Consider the following 24,401-nt stretch of genomic DNA (forward strand, 5'->3'; position numbering starts at 1 on the left):
GGTTTCCGCTTTAATACCATTTAACCCTTTGCACCCATCCAATTAGTGAATTAATACATATTATATTAGATTCTATTGTATTGCATTTCAGACATAAAATATGCAATGGGTGTAAAGACTTATGCACAGTTAATGTGAATTAGCAAACATAAGTATAAAAGATTTATACATTTTCACATGCTGTTGTACATCAATGACATGAAAATATCATCTAAATAAACCACAAGCCCAGATCTTCCCATACACAATCATCTCTCTTCATTTGCATGAATGAATTTGTCTTTGAATTTTGCGCCTTAAAGAGAGAGAGAGAGAGAGAGAGAGAGAGAGAGAGAGAGAGAGAGAGAGAGAGAGAGCGAGAGAGCGGAAGTCTGAAGTAAAGTCTGTTGATTATTGGTTATATAACCAATATGGTCCCTGAAGCCTAGATAGATAGATAGATAGATAGATAGATAGATAGATAGATAGATAGATAGATAGATAGATAGATAGATAGATAGATAGATAGATAGATAGATAGATAGATAGATAGATAGATAGATAGATAGGAGGATAAAAAGAGGGAGAGTGAAAGAAGGATGATAGAGAGAGAGAGAGAGAGAGAGAGAGAGAGAGAGAGAGAGAGAGAGAGAGAGAGAGAGAGAAAAAAGAGAGAGAGAGAGAGAGAGAGAGAGAGAGAGAGAGAGAGAGAGAGAGAGAGAGAGAGAGAGAGAGATTATAAGTGTGTAAATCCATTAAATTCCTCAAAGCATTGCTCATTAAAGACTTGCTATAGAGTCTGCGCTTTGGTTCTCTTTAAAACATACACATATGGTAAAAGATCTTGCAATTTATTTCTTTGGTAATTAAGGAGCATATTGGCCTCAAATTCATGCACATCTGGTCACGCTTTCAGTATGGAGATGAGAAAACGTCGGAAAAAAAATAAAACTTACTTATACTTCTATAGCTCAGTAATATAATCAGCTTTAAATTTACCAAGGCAGAAATCAGGAGGAAGAAAAATGTGCTCTTTTACACAACACTGTTTTGCAGTAATGTCGTCTCCTATCAGCTCTGGGGTTTCCTCGTTTGAGCTTGCGTTACTGGCCGTGGGGAGTTTTGCATGCTTTCCTCTATATCTGTTTCAATTTCTTCTTTTTTCTTTTTTTAAACTTAAAACAATTCTACAGACACTTACACACATACAATCCCCAGCTGTATTAGTTAATATGCACTCTGCACACGAATTTTCTTCCAGATTCAGTAAAGCACTTATTCGCTATGACAAGATCCTTGTCTATAGCATGATATGCTTGTCTGGAGTTCGTTAAGGTGTCAGGATTGAGTGAGGACACAAGAGTGATCAGCGCTCACATAGTAACAACACAGGTCAACTGGAGTGTCTAAAAAAGGATATTTAATCATTTCCACTTTAGTACCATTTAACCCTTTGCACCCGTCCAATTAGTGTCCATGTCGGAATAATTTGCTTTTGCTATTGATTAAAATGTGCCTGGAGCATGAATACATGAGGAATACAACATACGATCATATATGGAGCAGTTCAGGGTGATTTTAGAATTTTTAGAAGGTTTAATTTAATTGGATTAAGGGATTTTTTTTTTTTTTTTTTTTTTTTTTGCACTTTGTTAAATATAATTTTTTTGTCAAATTTTTTTCTCAGTGTGACAGCTGGACTTAAATCTTAATTATCAAATTCAGTGGTTTAATCCAAATTTCAAGCTGTACTTTAATATAATATAATGTAATATAATATAATATAATATAATATAATATAATATAATATAATATAATATAATATAATAATAAAATATAATCTTTAAATATAATTATTATAATATGTATTCTAATTATAGATTCTATTCTATTGTATTATATTATAGATGCACACATTTATTTTTCATTTCCATTTACAATGACCGTATTATATGTATGCAGATACGTATTATATCCTTTGTAAAGATCAAATGGAAGGGATTTTTGTACAGTATGTAAAGAAAAAGGTCTGCTTTTGTTCACCACTTAGTGATGTTCTGTCTCATTGACCCTGTATGTTCTTTAGACTTTATAATACAGTTGTAAAGTAGATTCAAAAATTACCAGCAGGCCTTCAACTTTGTCTCAATTAATGGTGACGTGAATAAGATTTATGGAAATAGACACACTGAGTCCTTTGCTGTAGATGTTCCTCGATGACAGCACAGGTGGCAGTACAGATGGAGGGAATGTGGCCACGAATAAAAATCACTATTCTGTTTCATATGCACAAAAAAATCCCATGTTCCATTTTCTTAACACTTTTATTTCACCTTGTTACTTGCAATAAAAAAAAAAAAGCTGTGAAATATAAATATGATTGGAGACCTTGAGCACAGGGCATAAAAGTTTATGTTGGGATGTTTTAATGATGTGCTTTCAGTTCAAAAAGTTTAATTGAATGTAGTTTTATTTGTATAGAGCAACTGACATTGTCCCAAAGCAGGTTAACAGAAACATATACATTCAGCCTATACATTTTATATGCTTGTTTATACCTAATGAGTGAGCCAGAGGAGATGCTTGGAAAGAAAAAATCCTGAGATTGTATGATGAAGAAACATTTTTTATCTGTTTAATGTAACTGGTGAAGTGAAGTGCAGACTATTTTTTTTTAAGTGCAAACTAAAACAACCAAACTAACTAACTATTCAATTCAATTTAATTCAATTCAATTCAATTTATTTGTATTTGTATAGCGCTTTTAACAATGAACATTGTCTCAAAGCAGCTTTACACAGATAATGTGGTGATTAAAAATGAATATGTTCTTTATGAGTAAGTTTGTCCCTGATGAGCAAGCCGGTGGCGACTGTGGCAAGGAAAAACTCCCCGAGATGGCATAAGGAAGAAACCTTGAGAGAAACCAGACTCAAGAGGGAACCCATCCTCATCTGGGTTACACCGAATGTCCATTTGTGGAAGATATACAATGTTGCGGGGTACAGTGATGATGATCAAAAGCTAAATGTATTCCTGAGTCAGTGTAGGAGACTGTTAACTAATGAAAACATGTGACTTACATTTATCTTATTCATACAACCAAACAGTTTGGGGTTAAGGGCCTTACTCAGGGGCCCAGGATTAACAAATTGGTTGTGGCTGGGTTTTAAAATCACAACCTTCGGATCCAAAGTTTAATGCCTGAACCACTAAGCTACCACCTGCCTGTGACTTCTGACTAGGTCATGTGATGTGCTCTTTGATAACGGCTGATTGGTAACGTATACCACAATTTCAGCATTAAGATGACAATTTGGGTGACACCAAATCGTTTGATAATAAATAAATCCTTTTGTTTACTGTGTACTCTATGGTCAAAAAGTGGCATTGAGTAAACGGGAAATTCATTATAGTTTTAACATCTGCTTTGGTCTTGTTATTTAGTACTATTGCAGTCCTAAAAAACGCATAGCAATTAAACTATTTTAGCAAAACAACAACAAGTATTGACTGCAGTCCAAAGACAGCTTCATGGTTTCTAAGTGGTGCTACATACTTTAATCTTACATATCTCAAGGCTGTACATGTGTGAGCAAGACAACTCCAACCATTTGGATCAGGTGTCCTTTGATCTTGCTGTCCTTTGGTCCTGGTTTGATTTAATCCAGATGTCATTTGGACCTAGTGTCATTTGGTCCTTGTGTCAATTAAACCTGGTGTAATTTTGTTTATATGTAATATGGAATTTGTGTCTTTGTCAATTGGTTCTGCTGTCATTTGGTCCTGGTGTCATTTGGATCTGAACAACTCATAAAGCATACTAACAATCGGGATGTCTTCCAGCAGACACAAACCTCACACACAGCTTTATGAAACATGTTCGGCCTCACGTGTCATTGATTGAGCCCTGGTGTATTCCGCAGTTGAGAGCTCAATTCCACTTCCTGCCGAAATCCTTTAGGGAAGCCGATTTGTCTTTGAGCGCAGTGCTGTGTGGTGGAAATGTGCAATCTGATTGATATATAACCCAATCTCTCTCTCTCTCTTTCTCTCTCTCTCTCTCTCTCTCTCTCTCTCTCTCTCTCTCTTTCTCTCTCCCCCTGTGTGTGTGTGTGTGTGTGTGTGTGTAGGCCTAAGGAGGGGAAGATGACAGCTTTAATCCCAGCGCTGCTTCTTCTTCTCGGTAGCGTTTCTATGACGTTGACTCTGAAGGTGGTGTCGAAGAGAGGCTCAGGTAGGCCCTGCTTCAGTCCTCCACCATGCCAGCGTTAATCACGTCCTGCGCTCCCACAATAATAGAGTACCGTTTCATTTACCATGATCAAAGCTTTGGCATTAAAGCAGACTTACTGCCCATAATTAATGCTTTAAATGTAAATTCAGTGGTGTTCTGATATGCGTATGAGCGAGAGCGTGAGCAAACATGCATATATTAATGCCATAATGTCGAAGTTTTTCCATGTGGGAAATTTTGTGACCTCCTTTTAGTTTTCAAGTTTAGATATATTCAGTGCTTGGGCACGTTTGGCATATGCAAAGCTGCTTATATCACTTTTTTCTAACTGATTCCCTTTTTATTTGTACATAAGGCAAGATTTGAGCCACACAGTGTTGATCTTAAACATATCAGTGAAAATGTTTTACTCAATAATGCAGTTCTATTAATGCCATTTAGACAGTAAGTGTCTGGTTTATTAAGAGACTGTCAATCAATTTCCAAAAAACGAGTACTAATTTTTAAAGTACATGCAATGAAATAAATTACACTGAGTTAGTGATTAAATTGTCCTAATCATGTCATTTGCAAAGTACACTAAAAAAAAATTTTATAATCTGAAGTAAAAATACTAAGCAAAAAAAAATAATACTTTTTTATGTGTATTATGGTTACTGTTTAAAATATAACTCATTTCAATTCAGCAAAATTAGTTAATGTAAGTAATTATTTAATTTTACATAACTTGATTGTATGTATGTAGGGATATGGTTTGGTAGCTAAAGTAATTAGGCAATTAAAAATGCTAGCTCTGAACAATGTGACATACGGTAGGAAGTGTAAACATGCAACAAATACTGTATTTATTACGTACCTGATTTTAACATCAGCATGTCATTATTTAGTAAAACCTTCTGATAGTTTGAGATACTTCAGCTTATCTTTCAGACACTTTAAATGACAGTAACAGGCATTAGCAAATTTACTCCATGCCATTCCGACATACTAATTTGTGGGCACAGTTTCCATTCAGAGAGTGACAAATTTAGGCTGCAGGAAATTATACTTTGGTGCAAAATGAATCTGTTTGAATGTGCATCATTCCGAATTTTTTTTACTTATGTAAGGGATTAAAAACCTGAACTTTTAAATGAGTTTGAATAAGCAAACTTTTAATAAATCAGGGACTGAGAACTTATGAGGAGTTCAACTTTTCAAAACACTTCATGTCTTTTGAGACACACTTTTCATTACGTTTCATTTGTTATATGCAGTTTGTGAGTCTTTTATTCCTCTGGCCTTAATCAAAGGCAAAGTGGACTGTTGTCCTGTTGTAAATCTACTATTACAGTAAATTACTAGGCTGCCTCGCTTTCTACCTACTGTAGCTAGTGGTTCTTATCCACTTTCCCTATACAGCACCTGTAAAAAAAGTATAACACCTAGTTCATTATCGTTTTTGAGAGGAAACTAGGTAAAAGGCAAAAAGATGTATATCACTAATATATATATATATATATATATATATATATATATATATGTCATAGTAACAAACCAAATATTAGAGCAGAAATCCCTGTTCAGAAAAGCATTTCCCAAAGGATACAGTCTAAAAGTTCCAATCACACAAGAACAAAATGTTATACCTGGCTGAGAGATGGTGGACAAACAAGCTAACAGGCCACTTGAGGAGAAGCTAAAACCCAGACAAAGAGTCAAAACAAGAAAGGTCGATACACAGCTAAACATTTCAGACTACAAAGAAGAAAATAATAAATAAGATTTGAGAAACTCAGTTAGACAGCAAAAGACTTAGCAAACAACAAAGACAGGTATGCTAATTAGCATATTTGATGCATTCTCGTAATGCTGCATATTTATAAAGGCCTCGAAAGGTAACAATTTCTGTCCTCTGTAGCATCTGTGATTGTGATTAAGCATCTGCGATTCGGATTTAGTTATGCATATAAAGAGAATCCTTTGTGCCGTTTGCCTACACATCTCAACAAAGTGTCCTCTGTGTGTGGAGGACACTCACAGATGGAGCATTAGCTTTTGATGTAAAATGCATTTCAGTCACGTGAACGAGCAAACTGTGTGTCACATCTCTCAGTATCTTCCTGCACCTCATTATCTAGAGTATGTGGTGGCCTTGGCACTCATTTCATGCTCCTTTTCTCTCTCTATCTCTCTCTCTCTCTCTCTCTCTCTCTCTCTCTCCCTTACACACACACACACACACACACACACACGCACACACACACACACACACACACACACACAGCGGAGTAACACCTCTAACAGATGGCTGGCTCTGCGCTCTTCCAGACCTCTGCTCTGCTGCAAACTTCTGTGACTGTCTTTGTCCGTGTGTGTATATGGGAGTGTTTGTGTTTGCATGTTTGTCTGTGTGTGTGTGTGTGTGTGTGTGTGTGTGTGTGTGTGTGTGTGTGTGTGTGTGTGTGTGTGTGTGTGTGCACTTTTTTGTTGTTGTGAAATGACACACTCCCTCACACACACTTAGACCATCCAGTCTACTCTGTCAGGTCTTCAAAGGCTTTGTTGCACCGATTGGACAGGGTCATGCTCTGATTGGTTCTCTTTGTGACAAGGGGATGGAAAGTCACGCTCTGATTGGCTCTTTTATGGAAGGTTGCGAGAATGTTGGCTTGTACTGAACGGACACCTTTATTTAGAGCTTAGGTGTCACTTAACCTAGGGAATGCTGCAGACATGTTTCAACATTAGCACATTTTGGTATGCTTCTTGTTGTCCAAATTGCCTTATAAAATGTGTAGCTCTAAAAAAAAATAATCATCAAGGCAAGTATAATAGCTTGCAGCAGAAATTGATCTCAGATTTTTGCATTGTTGTAATAAAATGTTTCTCCTATGATAATATTCTTACACCCACATGGGGAGTCATGGTCTTTTGTTTAAGAACATTTTCCTTCTAGAGATGCTAGTGTGTGTTCAAAGTTTAGTTAGGATGGATATAGAGTTCTTCTGTGAAATTTAAGTTACTTATGTAACCTTGGTTCTACATCTGAATGGAGGACCACCAGGGACGTTTAATTCAGAACGAGTGGACTGTCCTGTGTTTTTTCCTACTTGCTGAATACCAGCAGAAAAGCTGTCAAATAATGACTGCAACCCAATGTGGGGAACCTATAAAAGGCCCCTGGCCTCATGTCACACTTATCCTCTGGCCATTCTTGTCAACCAGAAGGACCCAGGTGGTTCTGCAGTTTTCCATTACTCATGGTTACTTAAAGAACTTTCTGTTACTTACATAACTTTCTCTTCTACTTCATTTTATTTAAACCACCAGAGCCAAATTTAAAAGTTGTCAAAAGGGTTTATAACCCTGACAGTAGCAGACTGGGAATGGAATATCTCAAAATGCTAACCTGGCTTTCTCTGGAGGATGAGAATTACTCAACATTCTGACTCCGCTCTTTATTGAGGATGAGTATTACTCAGATTACATGGGTTGCAATAAAAAGTAATATTTAATGTGGAATATCTGGTGAACTCTCTGTTTCTGCTTTACAAATGCAAGTGATATTCCTTTTAGTGCCACCCAGGAAGTAGAGTGTTCACTGAACTGCATTTAATGGAAGAGAGTATCTTTGACCTGCTTATGCAACAATGTCCATTAAAAAATATACAGAAATTACTTTATCCTCCCCGAAGCACACAAACAGTGGGTCAGTGAGTTGTCAGCTGATCATCACATCCACCTAGAAATTGAAAGGGCTCACTGGAAACTGGGTTGACCCAGACATTTGCAAGAGCAGACATAAATAAAAGAAACGTGTTAATATGTCATGATATTCTTGCCAGGAATGCAAGACATGATAAAATTAGACTATGGTCCCCAGATCAGATGCTTTATTGACTGATACATGCATTTTTACAGATTTACATCTGGCTGTTATAATGGCCAACAAAAACAATACTGTCTATAGTGAATCCACTTTATATCTGCATCTTCTGTGGATTTAGTTGGCAACTGCTTAGCATCAAGTCCAGATTTGACTGCTTGGCCATTGTTTAGCAAGGAGATCAGAGACATTCTATGGCCCTGAGAGAAGCTGGACCAATGCCTTAAGGTGCGCACACACTGCTGCCAACACATGCCTTTGAGATAGGGCTGGCAGGCGCTGAGCAGTCCCAGCTTCCTACAGTTGCAAACAAGAGCATCCCATCCATTCTGCCCGCTTCTGTTCCCGCTGTGACAATGCAGCAAAGGAAAGCTTCGTGTTTTTGTTTCCTAGTGGGCCATCCTTTGCAGCCATGTCTGCTGTTCACTTCACTCCCTGCTGTGACCACACACACTCAATGGAAGGATAATAAATTGTCAGCACTATTGACATAGCCTACAAGCTTCACACTTGACTATTAGTTTTAGGCTGCAGTTGGTGCAAGGCTCTGTTAGTGCTTGTCTGAGATGCTCCGGTCCCATACAATCAATTGATTGCTATCCATCATCCAAAAGCATCGGGGCCAGGCAGAACAAACAGTTTAACTATCCTGCCCTAAATACAAGAGATTATGAAATTTCTTCAATTTATAAATAATTAATTACTCTGTGTCCACAATTCTCACTTTGCTACATGCTGACTAAAACTGTAGGCCAAGTATCTCTGTCAAAGAAACTGTGAGAATAGTGAAACGTAGCATTAAGTAAATAACTTATTACTCAGTAGTGGTGGACTCTGAATTACTAATCAGAAAGTTGGGAGTTCAAGACTCTGCACTGCTAAGCTACCGTTCTTGACCAATTCCCTTAACCCATGGTGCTCCAGGGGTGCTGTACAAAGGCTGACCCTGTGCTCTGTCCCCAACATCCTACCAAGCTGGGATATGCAAAGTAAATTAAATTTCACCGAGCTGTAACATATACGTGGACTTTATAATCTTCTTTTCCAAGATGTCAAAGCACACCTTTTTGTACAAACAAGAATGCAATTACCCAGACACAATATGTAGTGTATTATACATACTGTCTTGAGTCTAGTCTCTTCACTCCTCAACAGGACGAGAATGTGGAAGAGGTAAAGCATGTACAAATAGCAAAAACATTTACAGGCAAAGGTTTAGGTCATGAGATGATAACTTTGCTCTTGATTTTACTCTATTTTTCTTCTTTTTTCATATACTGTATTGAAAAATGATTCAATGATTGCTAAAAATGAATATAAATTTAGAGCAATTATCAGATGGTCTTATCCAGAGCGACTTACATTGAACATATTTATACAAATGAGCTTGGGGTCTTGCCCAGGGGCCCAGGAGTGGCAGATTGGCCAATACATCAATCATTAAAACTAAAATTAAATCCTAATCAAACACCATATTGCCAAAGGTTTGTGCACACCAGGTCATAAGAGTCATGTGCTTTTAGAACATCTCATAATAATCTACATTCTTCTGTGAAGATTTTTCACTAAATTTTGGAGTGTGCTTTTTGAGATTCTTTTAGCCACAACATTGTAAGTAATATCATGTACTAATGTAGGGTAGGAAGGTTTGGGGGTTCCAATTAATCTCGTCATTCAGTGGGGTTGAGGTTAGAGCTCTATAACAAGATCTTCCACCTTCAACTCATGTAAAGCATATCTTTATTAAATGTGCACATTGTCATGGTGGTCAACATGAACATGAGAGGTTTGGGTCTTCTAAATTAAATGCAACCAAAAACAATACACAATACAATTTTGTGCCTCCAAATTTCTGGTAACAGTTTGGAGAAGAGCCACATAGGGCTGAAAAAGACAGGTGTCCTAATTCCTTTATCCATATATTTTATGTTGTTTTGTTGTAGCACTAACGTTCATAGTACAGGCACTGATATCAAGTATTTAGTAACTGATTGTTATATTAAATTCTAAAACAGCATAGTATAGGCTATGCTATAATAATTAATCTAGCCTTTGTTATAGTTGTGATATTTACCTGCCTGCCAGGTTCAAAATACTGTATTAAATACATACAAAAAAATAAAATTACCCATATTAAATGCAAAACACTTACAACTTACATTATAAGTTGCTTTTTTTGGTAATTCAGTGGCTCAAGATTAGTGCTAATTATCAATAGCAGAGCTACAGGCTTTTCAATACACTAAGCTAATTAGCTATTTAAACTTTTAATAACAGGAAACAACAATGAGTTTAGATAACACATATTTGAAGCAAACTAAAGACTCTGGCCTTAAGAGAGAGACACAGGCCAAGATGTTCATGTACGGTTGATGGCCATCTAGCTGTTCTGTTTTAGATGGATGTGCTAGCATATATAAGCATAGTGAATAAGTGCTAGTGGATGTGAGTGTCATGAAGGAAATGACAGTAACTCCAATTAAATGCTCACTGGCACTACTATGTCGCTTTCTCTCTCTCTCTCTCTCTCTCTCTCTCTCACACACACACACACACACACACACACAAACACACACACACACACACACACACACACACACACACACACACACACACAGAGTGGGGCAATCCCACGTTATTAACTTCACTACAGTCTGTATTTTTCAATCTCTTTCTCCCTGTCCCCAGTTTTTTTTCCCCGAATGCTAATGATGGATTAGCTGCTGCTGTGGCCTTGGGATTTTCTCTTCTTTCTTACCACACTCACTCACAGGTTTTATTTATTTTTTTGCTTTCCCATCCCTCTGGCCCTCAGTCCCTCTTGCTTTCCTCTGAGTATTTAAAAGATCCTAAACAGAACCCACAAGAAACCAAATCCCCCTTTTTACCATTTTCCGCTTCACAAGTGTTTATCAAAAGAACTCTCACTACTCATCGGTCATGTTAGCCACCTGCTTGCTTAGCGTTCCTCCTCCGATTCAGTAGCCATGGTGAAGTGAGACGGAGGTGAGTGCCTAAAAGGTATGGGAAAAGGTTTGGAACAAACAGCAGCGGTATTGTCCGAGCTCAACCTGTTTCTCTGAGGTCAGCGGCGACTCCGAGGCAAGGTTACGAAAAGGTCAGGGAGAGGGAGGAGAGCCCGGTAATGCCGCAGTGAGGGTAACCATGGAGATGTTTTCAGCCTCCCTCATATATTCATGGTGAAACAAAGTGCACGTAAGTAAAACAGATTCAGATGCAGATCTTTGTTTTTTTGTTTTTGTTTTAATTGGTTAAAGACAGAGTGAAAACTGAATGTCTGAAACTCAACATCTGTACTGTTCTGGTGGGAGCTTTGAGATTTGAGAGACATTCTGGACTCGCATAAACACATGCACTCAGGAAATGCATACAGGCTAAAAAAGAGTTCTCTGTCATAGTGATCCTCCACCCTCTCTCTCTCTCTCTCTCTCTCTCTCTCTCTCTCTCTCTCTCTCTCTCTCTCTCTCTCTCTCTCTCTCTCTCTCTCTGCACCCCTCTATAGAGAGCAGTAAAAAATGAAAATGTACTGCAGTCTTTATGGGTCTGGGTGATTGGATTTGCATGGCGCTGAGCCAGTCTGAAAACACACACGCGCGCGCGCGCGCGCGCACACACACACACACACACACACACACACACACACACACACACACACACACACACTACACAAAACGAAAGAGAATCAGTAACTCAAAATCAACATGGCAGTTTTATTGGGGGTGCATTTTGAGTGTCTAAACCGAACAACTGTTTTCAGCAGTGCCACACTCCTGCTCTCCTCCTCTCTCTAGCTGTTTATCTCTTCCTCTCTCTATTTTTTTTCGCTAGCTTGCCCTCAAAAACAGATACATAAAAAAAAAAAAAAACATGAGGCTGCAGCTTCAAACAACTCTGTTTAAGGGAAACGATGATTCTAATAACTATATTAATTCGGAGCAGGACCAAATAATTAACTGTGTCTTTTAAAAAGACTACATCAGGAACAGTGAAGCAAAATGTAACGTCTTTGCAAAGTTTATAAAGATATCATGCATTGTTCCCGTCTCCGTATAAAAAAAAGCTCTCCCCCTTTTCTCTTTCTTTATTTTTTGAAGGCTGTGACATTTAATTATGTGCAGTTCTGACTGAGTGAGTGACTTTTCCATATCAATAAAACAGGCTGTATTTCCTGACATTTCATATTAGCCAACACACACACACACACACACACACACACACACACACACAGACACACACACACACACACACACACACACACACACACACACACACACACACAACCAGACAGATGCTCCCCCGCTCTTTGATCTCTCTCCTCTATATGTATATGCACATCTACACAGAGTGAACACCTTTTTCCTAATGCACTCATACATGTACTGACCCTAAAGGCCTGCACTGTCTGAGTGGCACAATATTTGTGTTATCGGTCCATAGCCTAGTTGCTGCTTTCTTTGCAAATCAAGGAGCAAATGTGTTACTTCTTGGCTCAAGATCAAGCAGTTCAGCACTGATCTAGCCTTCTGGCAGGCCTATTTCTAAAAAAGAAGTAGGAAACTCCGCCTATCACATTGCTTATTATAATTTTCTAACCACTAACCAGACTAAAGTGGTATGAGTGTACATTCACACTGATCATTTAAGCATTTATTAAAAGTGAAGCAGAATTCGATCCAAGTATATACCTAGGACATTAAAGGTGAAAAGTGTTGCTTTGGGGTGTAAAACAGCACCTGAACATGGATCTAAATCTGTTAAGTGCTGCAAATGTTTATATATACATTTAGATTTAAACCTAAAGTAGGTTAAATAAAAATGAAATGATTTATAAACATATGTGAAAATGCTGATAGTAAAATAAATCATTGTATATGCAGAGATATTTTAACATTTAGCAAGTTGCAGAACAATTTTTATTCCAGTCCTGAACCTCCTCAGCAGCTCTTCAATCTTAACTTCTTCATTTGAGTTCAGTGTGAGATTTAACTATATGCACTGTGGAACTTTCTAATAGGACTGTGTAACAATGACATTAATTCCAATCAGGGAACTGCGGTTTGTTGCAATTTCCCAACAAAAAAAAGGTCACTGGACATGTTCATTGGAGATCCATCCATCCCATCCATCCATCCATCGGTCTTTTTTTTTTTTTCTTCACTTTTGTTTTACTAAATTACTTTTAATTTACTTCAGGTACACAGTGCTATCTATCTATCTATCTATCTATCTATCTATCTATCTATCTATCTGTCTGTCTGTCTGTCTGTCTGTCTGTCTGTCTGTCTGTCTGTCTGTCTGTCTGTCTGTCTGTCTGTCTGTCTGTCTGTCTGTCTGTCTGTCTGTCTGTTTAAATCTGTAACAGTGCCAGTGGAGTCTTTTAGCAAATGAAAACGAATAGTGCACCTGGATCACATTAAAATTTAAAAGTCCTGTTCATGTGACTTGTTTACTTTTGTTGTATTCCATGGGTTCTGAGTTCTGATGCACAAAGCTTTCAGTAAATAAATAAACCAACAAAAAAAATAAAATAAACAAAAAGTACAGCTCCTATTCATACCTGCATTTGTTTCTGTTCAATCTGAATAATGTATTAGCATTCAGCCATATTTCTCACAATGCTTAAGGGCTCAAACACATCTCTCTAGCATACCTGAGATCTGACCTTCTGGTCTACGGTACAGAGATTTCACAGAATAATAGCACAGCTTCAGAGCATGAATGTGTGTTTCTGAAGTAATAATTGTTGCATGTTTGACAGAGACCCTGCACACAAACCCAGAATCACCCGGTTCGAGCAAATTGTACTGTACATTATTGTTCTGACCCTGCTGATGCCTCAAAGACTTTGCTTATAATTCAGTAATTCGTATTTGCTCTGTCTTTATTAGAAAAAAGCTTGTTTTTCACATCAAAGGTAACGCGAGAACACAAGAGCCACAAGGAGAAAGATGAGTAGACGCAGAAGGAAGGTTGGGAGAACCCCGGGGAAAGAATGACCTACAATTAGTGACAGTAACGTGATAGCTCATGGCCAGCAGCGGTTGATTAGCATATTTCATAATTGATTATGGAAGTGCTTTGGAGGACAGGCATTTATTCGCCACTCAATAAGGCCAATTTGAAGATGAATTAAGAAGGAAACAAGTTCGAAGGCAGATCTGCTTTTCCCCTTTTGTCTGCCTGGGCGAATTCTTTCACTGCTGAATTATGCAGTTATGTAAATGCTGACTTCAGTCTTTGTGGAGAAAAGCCAACTTCATATATTGAAACTGACCTTGGGGACAGCTTTCTCAAGTGTCTTTTTTCCTCCTCTTACAGATGTACCTGTCAACTGTCCATAGTATTTTTTTTCCCGATTGCTTACAAATATTTTAGGACACAGAATGTCTCAATGTCCTAACTCAACTCATAAACTTTAGACACACGGTAAATCTGAACAAATTAACAATGCTTGGTTCATAATATTGAACTTTCCATCATATGAACTTTGTTCATTCATCACAGTGTGTGTTACTGTCACTGTCATCTACCAAGTATCTCTGGGGCTGTAAAGAGTTTTAATTTGTTTGAAATTGCATTTTACAAATGCCAGGTCTTATTAAGTTTATGTAAATTTCTTCAATTCAAATCCTCAGATGCAGAACTCACATTTTTTACCAAAGATTATTCTCATTACACTTTTCAAAACCTTTCAGAAACAAACATTTCCAAAAACAAATTTCTGATTAATAGCTTTATATTCTTTGGAAAATATTAACCCAGACTGTTCACATTAACCTGAAATCTATTTTTTATTTAACTAATTTTTTAACATCAAACATCTGAAAATAGTAATGTCATGCTTTTAAAATGTACAGCAACACAACAACTGAATTACCATATCGTCCTTCATCTTGTTTGTACTGAGACAGCTAAGTTACAGGACTTGGTCATGTGTGTAAAAATATGTAAAGGATATGATATTTGAATACCTCAGCTTTTTTTTATAAACAGGCATTTTCTAATTTGTCCACTTGTGCTAAAAAAAACAACAACTCAATTTTCAAAGAACGAAAATGCTGTCTCTGTCTGAATGGAAGGCTAAATTTAATTGACATAGATTAATGTAGACATAGTCTAAGACATTAACTGGACATCAGCTAAGATGCAATTCAGTGACCTCACCCCACTTCTGTATCTTTCTCTATCTAATTAGTTAACCAAAGTCAAAATGTCAGTTTCTCTGGGCAGTGTAATTCAAAGAGGCAGGAATAGATCAGTGTCTAGGGCAGAACAATATAGTTAAGGTTTATATTTATGTAGAAAAGTCCACCAGGCATCTGGATGAACTTCCAACCAAATCTAAAAATCAACATCAAAACACACTTGAATAAAATAGAGATAGAGACACTGGTGATCAAGAAATGTCTTTTCCCCACAAAGACATTTAGACAAATTACAATTCTCTTAATAAATAAAATAATACAGAGGTTCCTGTAAACTGTTCTATATAAATTGACTTATTTTATTTTTGTTAGTGCTACTAAGATGTATTGAGGGCCAAGAACAAATCATTTATATAATTTTTGGTGTTGTTGTTGTTGTTCATAATTTTTCTTTTTTTTCTTTTTAACTTTGTTATTTTACATTTTGCCCTTTATCTTATGACAAAGTACTTTGTATTTTGATTAGTGAACACCTGACCATGATTCATGTGTGCTTTTGAACAGCCCATTCCACATTTAGTACCCATTTGCTGTTATATTAACCACCACTATTCTGGGAGGATTTTGGAGTGTGATTGACACTCTTTGCTCTAATTCAACCTCAAGGGATAAACAGTGAGGAGGCCCTGGGGTGCAGTTAGCATTCCAATTCATCCCAAAGGTGTTTTTTATAGGGTTGAAGTCAGAGCTCTATAACAGGCTCCACTCCAACCCATGTAAAGCCATGGAGATGTGCACAGGAGCACTGTAATGCTGGAACAGTTTTGGGTCTCCTTTTTTAATTAAAGGAAAATTGTAAAGCTATCATATGAAAAAAACACATATACAATTGTTTGCCTCCAGCTTTGTGGTAGAACAGTTTGGGGAAGAAAAAGTCAAATGGCACAATACTTGTCCACATATAGTCTTTTTGTCTCATCCTTTGGTTTCTTTGAAATAAAGCATGAAGAACTGTTTAGCTCTGCATATGTAGTTTTTGAATCAGTTTGCTTACCTGACACATTTTGCCAAATTGGTGTCAAAGTACAAATTAACAATGTGGTCAGACCATGCAAATCAGTTCTAGCAGGGAGTAGCTTTATTTACAACAGCTGTACTGCATATGTCATGAGGTACAGCTAGTCATCTTTTTCCTAATCTTTCGGGGTTCTCCCATTAGGGGTCGCCACAGCGGATCATCTGTCTCCATACCCCCCTGTCCTCTACATTTGCCTAGTACAGCTAGTACTTTATCTAAAAAGGCAGCTTGGTAGAATTTCGGGGTGTGGTCATCCATATAGGACTGGGTTCATTTTATACACCACTCAAAGCCCATTTGATATGAAATATATTCTAGTTCATTAGTGTGCTAATTTCAGAGCTAATTTTCAATAATAGCTGGGTTACTTCAAGAACATGGCATGCATCAGCTTATAAGGATTCAGACATTTCACACAGTTAGCATTATGTAATATACTGTATGTTCAGGTATAATCTCTTCATTACCTACCTAAACCAATTTCTGATAATAGCTAGCTTACTTCAAAAATATGGCTACGATCATCTTATCTGTATTCAGACATTTTATACAGCATTGAGTTGATATCACCTAATACTATATCTGACCAACTATAGTCGCTTTACTGATCTTTGTCACATGACAGGAACTGGCTACTATTTTTAAAACGTGCCACTTGTAATAAATACAATATTTAAGTTCATTTGTATTTTACAAAAAATTTATATTCCTTTATTCATATAAATGTTTGTTCTTGTATTTTATGGATACTTTGATTTTTTTCCCCAGCACAAAAATACTAATTAAATTTTTTCTTCTTTTTCTTTCGGCTGCTCCCGTTAGGCGTCGCAACAGCGGATCATCCATTTCCATATTTCTCTGTCATCTACATCTGCCTCTTTCAAACCAACTTCCTCTCCAGGCTCTTCTCAACCTGCTCCCTACTCTCACCACAAATCACAATATCATCCGCAAACATCATAGTCCACTAAGACTCCTGTCTGACCTCGTCCATCAACCTCTTCATTACCACAGAAAAGGGCTTAGAGTCGATCCTTAAAGCAGTCCAACCTCCACTTTAAACCAGTCTGTCGTTCCTAACGCCCACTTCACTGCTGTCGCACTGTCCTCATACATGTCCTGCACCACTGTCACATACTTCTCTGCCACACCTGAATTCCTTATACAATACCACAACTCCTCTCTCGACACCCTGTCGTACACTTTCTCTTAATCCACAAACACACAATGCAACTCCTTCTGATCTCCTCTATACTCCAACAACATTCTCAAAGCAAATATTGCATCTGTGGTGCTCTTCCTCGGCATGAAATCATACTGTTGCTCACAGATGGTCACCTCTTCTCTCAGCCTGGCTTCTTTCCCATAACCCACAACATGGTGTGACTGATCAACTTAATTCCGCTGTAGTTACTGCAGGTCTGCACATCTCCCTTATACTTAAAAATCGGTACCAGCACACTCCTTCTTCATTCCTCAGGCATCCTCTCACCTTCCAAAATTTTATTGAACAATCTGGTTAAAAACTTCACTGCCATCTCTCCTAAACATCTCCACGCTTCTACTGGTATGTCATCCGGGCCAACCAACTTTCCACTCTTAATCCTCTTAATCGCTGCTGTCTCTTTCTCCTTATTAATCCACTTCCTGCTTCACCATCTTCAAATCACCCAACCTTCTCTCTCTCATTTTCCTCATTCATTAGCTGCTCAGAAATACTCCCTCCATCTTCTCAAAACACTCCTTCCTTAGTGTCCAACTTATCATACAGCTCCTCATATGCCTTCTCCTTGGCTTTCGCCACATCCCTCTTCACCTACTGCCGCATCTCCTTGTACTCCTGCCTACTTTTCTCATCTCTCTGCCGATCCCAATTCTGTTTTGCCAACCTCTTTCTCCTTATGCTTTCCTGCACCTCCTCATTCCACCACCACGTCTCTTTGTTTTCTTTTCTCTTTCCAGATGTCACGCCAAGTATCTTTCTAGCTGTCTCCCTTATCACTTCTACAGTAGTTGCCCAATCAACCAGCACCTCTTCACTACCATTAAGCCCCTGTCTGACCTCTTCTCTGAATCTCACTCTACAGTCTTCCTCCTTCAGTTTCCATCATCTTATCTTTTTTTTTCAGTCCTCACTCTCTTCCTCTTATTCTTTAATTCCAAAACCATCCTACAGACCACCATCTGATGCTGTCTAGTTACACTGTCCCCTGCCAACACCGTACAGTTTCCAATCTCCTTCGGGTTGCATCTCCTGCATAGAACATAGTCCACCTGTGTGCACCTTTCTCCACTCTTATACGTCACCCTTTGCTCATCCTTCTTCTTAAAATACGTGTTCACCACTGCCATTTCCATACTTTTAGCAAAATCTACACCAACATTGCCATTGAAATCTGCCCCAATCACCAATCTTTCTTTCCCAGGTACACCATCTACCACTTCATCTAATTCACTCCAGAATTTTTCCTTCTCCTCCATCTTACAACCCACTTGTGGAGCATAAGCACTGATGACATTTTTCATCACCCCTTTAACTTCCAGCTTCACGTTCATCACTCTATCAGAAACTCTCTTCACCTGCACTATACTCTTACTGTAGAATACCTTCAGAATCACCCCTACACCATTTCTCTTTCCATCCACACCATGATAGAACAGTTTAAACCCACCTACCAAGTTCCTGGCCTTACTCCCTTTACACTTGTCTCCTGAACACACAACATATCTACCTTTCTCCTCTCCATCATTTCAGCTACTTCTCTTCCTTTGCCAGTCATAGCACCAACATTTAAAGTACCCACCCTAACCTCCACTTATCCTTTCCCCTCTGTCTCTGTAGACATCTTCCTCCTCTCCTTCTCCTCCTTCGGCCAACGGTAGCCCAATTTCCACCGGTACCCTGTCGGCTAACCTGTGGTGGTCGTTGGTAACCCGGGCCTCGACCAATCCGGTATCAAATTCTGGTTCTTGAGCCGCATATTTGATTTGGCACATGTTTTATGCTGGATGCCCTTCCTAACGCAACCTTCCCCATTTATCCAGGCTTGGGACCAGCACTAAGAGTGCACTGGCTTGTGCAACCCTAGTGGCTGGGTTACAGAAATGCAAATTAAACAAATATCTGTAAACAATTTCGACATTTTTATGCATATCTTTTCTAGTTGATTCTCTGGTACATTTTAACACAAGCACACACAAAGTTGGAGCTCTGTTCGCTATTGATCAGGACAGTGTGGAAAACACAGTTTGCCATAGTTCATATGATAAGTGAGTGTGATATTTTGGTGTGAATGTAAAACGTTTGTAGCCAGTATTTAATAGTGTGCTGTACAATAATCAAAGATTTATACGCTGTGCACAAAAATATATATTCGAGAGAAAATAAACTTCCATGTGTCTTTTTTATCCCCTACACATTTCATCCATTTGACTATATACACTATGTATACAAAGGTTTGTGCACACCTGACCATGAAATCCTCATGCCACATTTAATCCCCATTTGCTATTTTAATAACCTCCACTCTTCTGAGAAGATGAGTGTGATTGTAGGGATTTGTGTTGGTGTACCAATCAATCTTTCAATATAATATAGATATAGAAAACATTTAAAATCAACTACAACACACAGTGGGTGATAGAAGGTTACGGACATGCCACAGTGGTGTGTGTTAAATGGAGCACACTGCAAATACAGGAAATAATTGGACTGGTTAAAAACGTGTCTCTGCAACCGAGTCTGGAGCTCAGTGTCTACTCAAGAGTAACTTTAAAGATAGATATTTACAGACACCTGGACATAGAAACAGATTCTTTTCTCCTTTCGAGGAAAAAACAAACTGCAGACTATGTGGTCAAACACAGTAGTTCTATTAAAAGATCAACTAATACTTAAATTACAAATAAATATAAAATGTAACTCATACAGAAAAAAATAGCAGATTTCTTTTCCCCTGAAATATTTATTTATTTATTTAATAAAGAAAATTACCTTCAAAATCCAGTCGAATTTCTATTACATCAAAAATGTTTCTTATCACAAGTAATTTTCTGAATGGTAGGAAAACCCTCTATTTCTTTCATACTTAAATAGAGCTTTCATTCTATTCTTCCTTTATCCTCTATCTCTGCCTTTATCTCACACTCTAAACTCAGTTCCCCTCTGTCTCACTGTTTTTCTCTAGATATTTTCTATTGTGTCATCCTCACTGCTATTATGCATGTCTGCACAGATGACCACTCATCCTGTTCGGATGGTCACGAACTGAACTTTAGCTGACAGGTGTAGCCATTTCACACAATGGATTTTTTGCCCTTCTCTATAAATAAAACCATTCATAATTACATTCTATTTTTACACCACACAATTGTATAGGACGTCTTTGGATGCAGTCGCATAAAATTTTCCCTTCACATGAACTAGTAGATGCTTCTGTACACAAAGCCAGCTCCATGAAGATATGGTAGACATTGGTTTGATTGGAAGATCTTGAGTAGCTGTAGAGCTGTAAAGCTATAGAGATTTGTTATAGAGCTCTTGGGGGTGGTATCTCAGTGGTTAAATCCCACTATCACTGAGTTGCCACTCTTGGGCCATTGAGCAAGGCCCTTAACCCTCTGTGTTCCAGGGGCACCGTATCAAGGCTGACTCTGTGTCCTGCAGCTTCCTAACATTGCTGGGATATGTGAACACACACACACACACACACACACACACACACACACACACACACACACACACACACACACACACACACACACAACACACACACTTTAAAGCTCCCCCTAACCTCAACTCTATTGAACACCTTTAATCAGTTCTTGGCAACACGCTTGTGGCTAAATTAGCACAATAAGCATAAATCTCCACAAGCATACTCTAGTAGAAAGCCTTCCCAGAAGAGTGGAGGTTATTATAACAGCAAATGGGGACTAAATGTGGAATAGTATATTCAAAAAGCACATATGAATCTTATGGTCAGGTGTCCAATGTTTCTTTTCACAAATAATGTATTTTTCACAAAAACAAAACAAATGAGCTACTTGCTACTCAGGAATACACTGTATTTTGTATATTGATATAGCATAAGTCTGAAGTCTCTGGTACAAGTGTGTCCATTTGGCTGTACAGTGAGACAGTGACATACATTTTTTTCCTGCGATAAAGTGATAGTGTTGTTAGTGTTCGGCTAATTATATCTTGGGTGTTCATCTCTATTAATTCATGGGCAAAAATGATCAATTAGGTCAAACCCAAAATGGCAAATTAATACGTTTTTAATGGTCTTAACAACGAATCATTGACCATAAAGAATGACAGAGAATGGAACAAATGTACTTCTGGGAGCTCCTGTGCCACCATTTGCTGATTTATATTTAGCAATACTAAAAATTCTTGCATGAGATCAAGTCGTGATGATTACCAACAACATGTCTGGTTCACAGAAGGTTTTTTTATAGTTTAAAGCCATCATGACTGAATGGAACAACACTGACTCTTCTTTATGTAAAAAGCTGTTTACAGTCTTCCACATAACATAAGCATTTAAAGAAATCAAAGGGTAAAACTATCTCGTAATCAGTTACTTTTTCTGTTAGTTACATTTTTACTTATTTCCTCAGTAATCACCATTCTCATTTCTCTTTCATTAGCCAATGATTAGATTTTTTTTGTCAGGGTGTATAGCTATTTTCTTATCTTTACTGTAGTTTATATATGAAGAGGTTTACACTCTGATGCCTTTCTCCAGCTTACTGAAAGGGGCAAGTGTTTTTATGTACAGTATATAGTGAATCATTGGTGTTTATTTTCAGGCGTTCTGGCAGGCTGTAAATTAGAGCCATGGCCAATATTATAGGATGAGCTGCGAGCAAAAATGGTGTCTCGGATATAATTGCCGAAAGTCCATTGCTTGTGGAATACTTTAAAGGTAGAGCTCAGTAAATCTAAGAAGTGTCTAAGGAGTTTTGCACCAGTACCACAGGTAAAGGGCGATTGGGAATTGGGTAACATCAGCGAGCGTTCCTGAAAGCCTGTAGCTGGCAAATTGAAAAAATAATCTATAATGTCCAGCTGCTTATCTTCATATTGGCATATGGTTTTGTACTGGGGTTTCATTAAGGAGCATTGATTATTAATTCTTCACACTTCTTTTCAAGCATGGTCGAGTCAATAACACTAGAGGATGGAAGAGGGTTATCAGGTTAAATAACGGCCCCCCTTTTTATTTTTGTAAATAACTCGGTGGCATTTTTCCATGTTATATTTCTATTTACAGATACGGATCCAAGGCGAAACAAAACCCCGATTTTTGCAGTCAACGTTTGTTCCACGGCTCTATGGCTTTGTATTTATCTAAACACAACAATAAGTCATGTACTATTGTCCTTATCTGCAGCACGGAAGCGCATTTACACAAAAACCCATTTATCTCGAGGAACATTTATCTTCTGCTGGATAATGCAAGCATTCGAACAAGCTGCACTGCCCATACAGCAGCTCTTGAAGAGAAATTGTTTGTAAATACCAAAATGATCAATTGCAACAGTACTTACAGATGATAGGAGGAGGAAAAAGCTAATCTAATGGTTTATAGAGTACTGTCTGTCTTACATATTCACTCTCTTTGTTTTGGTTCAGTGCCGATGCAACATTTTAAGTATCAAGGGATAGTGCATTGTAGTTTGTGAATGTGCACATATTTTCCCTGAGAAAAGGAGCAAGAGCCATTTGATGTATAACAGTATAATTTCACCACTTCTTCATTTTATTTATTTAGGTATCCTTTCTTTCTACTTCTCTTTTCAACCTCTTGCACCATTTAAAAGTCACATTACAGCTAAATGTGTGTACATGTGTATAGTTGTGTGTATGGTTGTGTGTTTGATTGTGTGTTTATGCACATAGGCATGTATGCATGCATAATTGTGTGTAAAGTACAATTGATTAGCTTTCCACAGAGTAATCAATGCTGCATCTGCTAAACCTGACTTGGCAAGTCCATCATTTCCACAATTTCTCTCTCACACTTAAAGATGCCTTGAGTTTTCTCTACTCTCTTTCTTTCTTTCTTTTGCAAACATGCTTACAGACACACAGGCACTCCTGGTGTACTTCTGGCTTTTTTCTACTTTTTCTTTGTTGGTTTTTTTTGTTGTTCTATTACAGTGCTTGATCACGTGTATTCAGTCCCATCCTATCATCAAGCTGAAAATCCTGTATTTATCTGGCTGATAAATGGATTAACACTTGTTAAGTCTTTATCAATATCCATTTAGTCAGATTTAGTCAGGCTGCACTTTTACTACCACAAATAACATAGCATTGCTTGTGGTTTTCAGAATGTCAATCTTTGCGTCTGTATATTTCAGGCGTGTATATAGTTATTGAAAGAATGATATTGCACAATTCAACATTATGCAAATAAGCTCAGTTTTTTCTTCTTTGTGAGCACTCTGCCCCATCCCAGAGCACTCAGGTATGATTGTTTTGTATAATCGCCGATGTTAATAGTGAAGGTGAAAATACTTGACCTTTAATAAAGATGAGTACAAATGAATATACAGTATAAAAGGGCTAAGAAATGCAAAAAACATATGCCAGGCAAGTTAAAAAATGTACATTAATAATTGAAATTAGAACCTTTTTCATATTCATTCTGCATTATTTTCCATATCATTTGTTGTTGTAATAATCTCCACTCTTCCGGGAAGATGTTCCACTAGATTTTGGAGTGTGCTTATTGAGATTTGTGCTCTTTCAGACACAAAGGTGTTAGTAAAGTCAAGTACTGATGTTGGTGAGGTAAGAAGGCCTGGTTCAGTGTTTTAATTCATCCCAAAGGTGTTTAGTAGGGCTGAGGTCAGAGCTCTCCACCAGGCCACTCAAGATCTTTCACTCCTACACATGTAATGCAAATCTTTATTTTAAGTAATACTGGAAGGAAAAATGCAATGCTACCGCGTTCAAAGACATCCTATACAATTGTGTGCCTCCAATTTTGTGGTAATTGTTTGAGGAAAAACCACATATAATTGGAAAAATCCGTGTCCCAATACTTTTATTTGTAT

General features: G+C 37.7%; 1 protein-coding gene across 5 annotated transcripts in view; it reads left to right on the forward strand.

The window, feature by feature from the left end:
- il1rapl1a (interleukin 1 receptor accessory protein-like 1a) overlaps window positions 1-24,401 on the forward strand; it is a 202,291-nt gene that overhangs the window by 102,339 nt on the left and 75,551 nt on the right. For all 5 annotated transcript variants that reach the window (XM_083536983.1, XM_083536981.1, XM_083536984.1 and 2 more), the window contains exon 2: window positions 4,113-4,216. In XM_083536983.1, coding sequence (XP_083393109.1) covers window positions 4,129-4,216 — 88 coding nt within the window. In that variant the 5' untranslated portion in view covers window positions 4,113-4,128. The remainder of the gene's footprint in view (window positions 1-4,112; window positions 4,217-24,401) is intronic.

This window comes from Silurus aristotelis (genome assembly GCF_946808225.1).
Source record: "Silurus aristotelis genome assembly, chromosome: 3".
Taxonomy (NCBI): Eukaryota; Metazoa; Chordata; class Actinopteri; order Siluriformes; family Siluridae; genus Silurus; species Silurus aristotelis.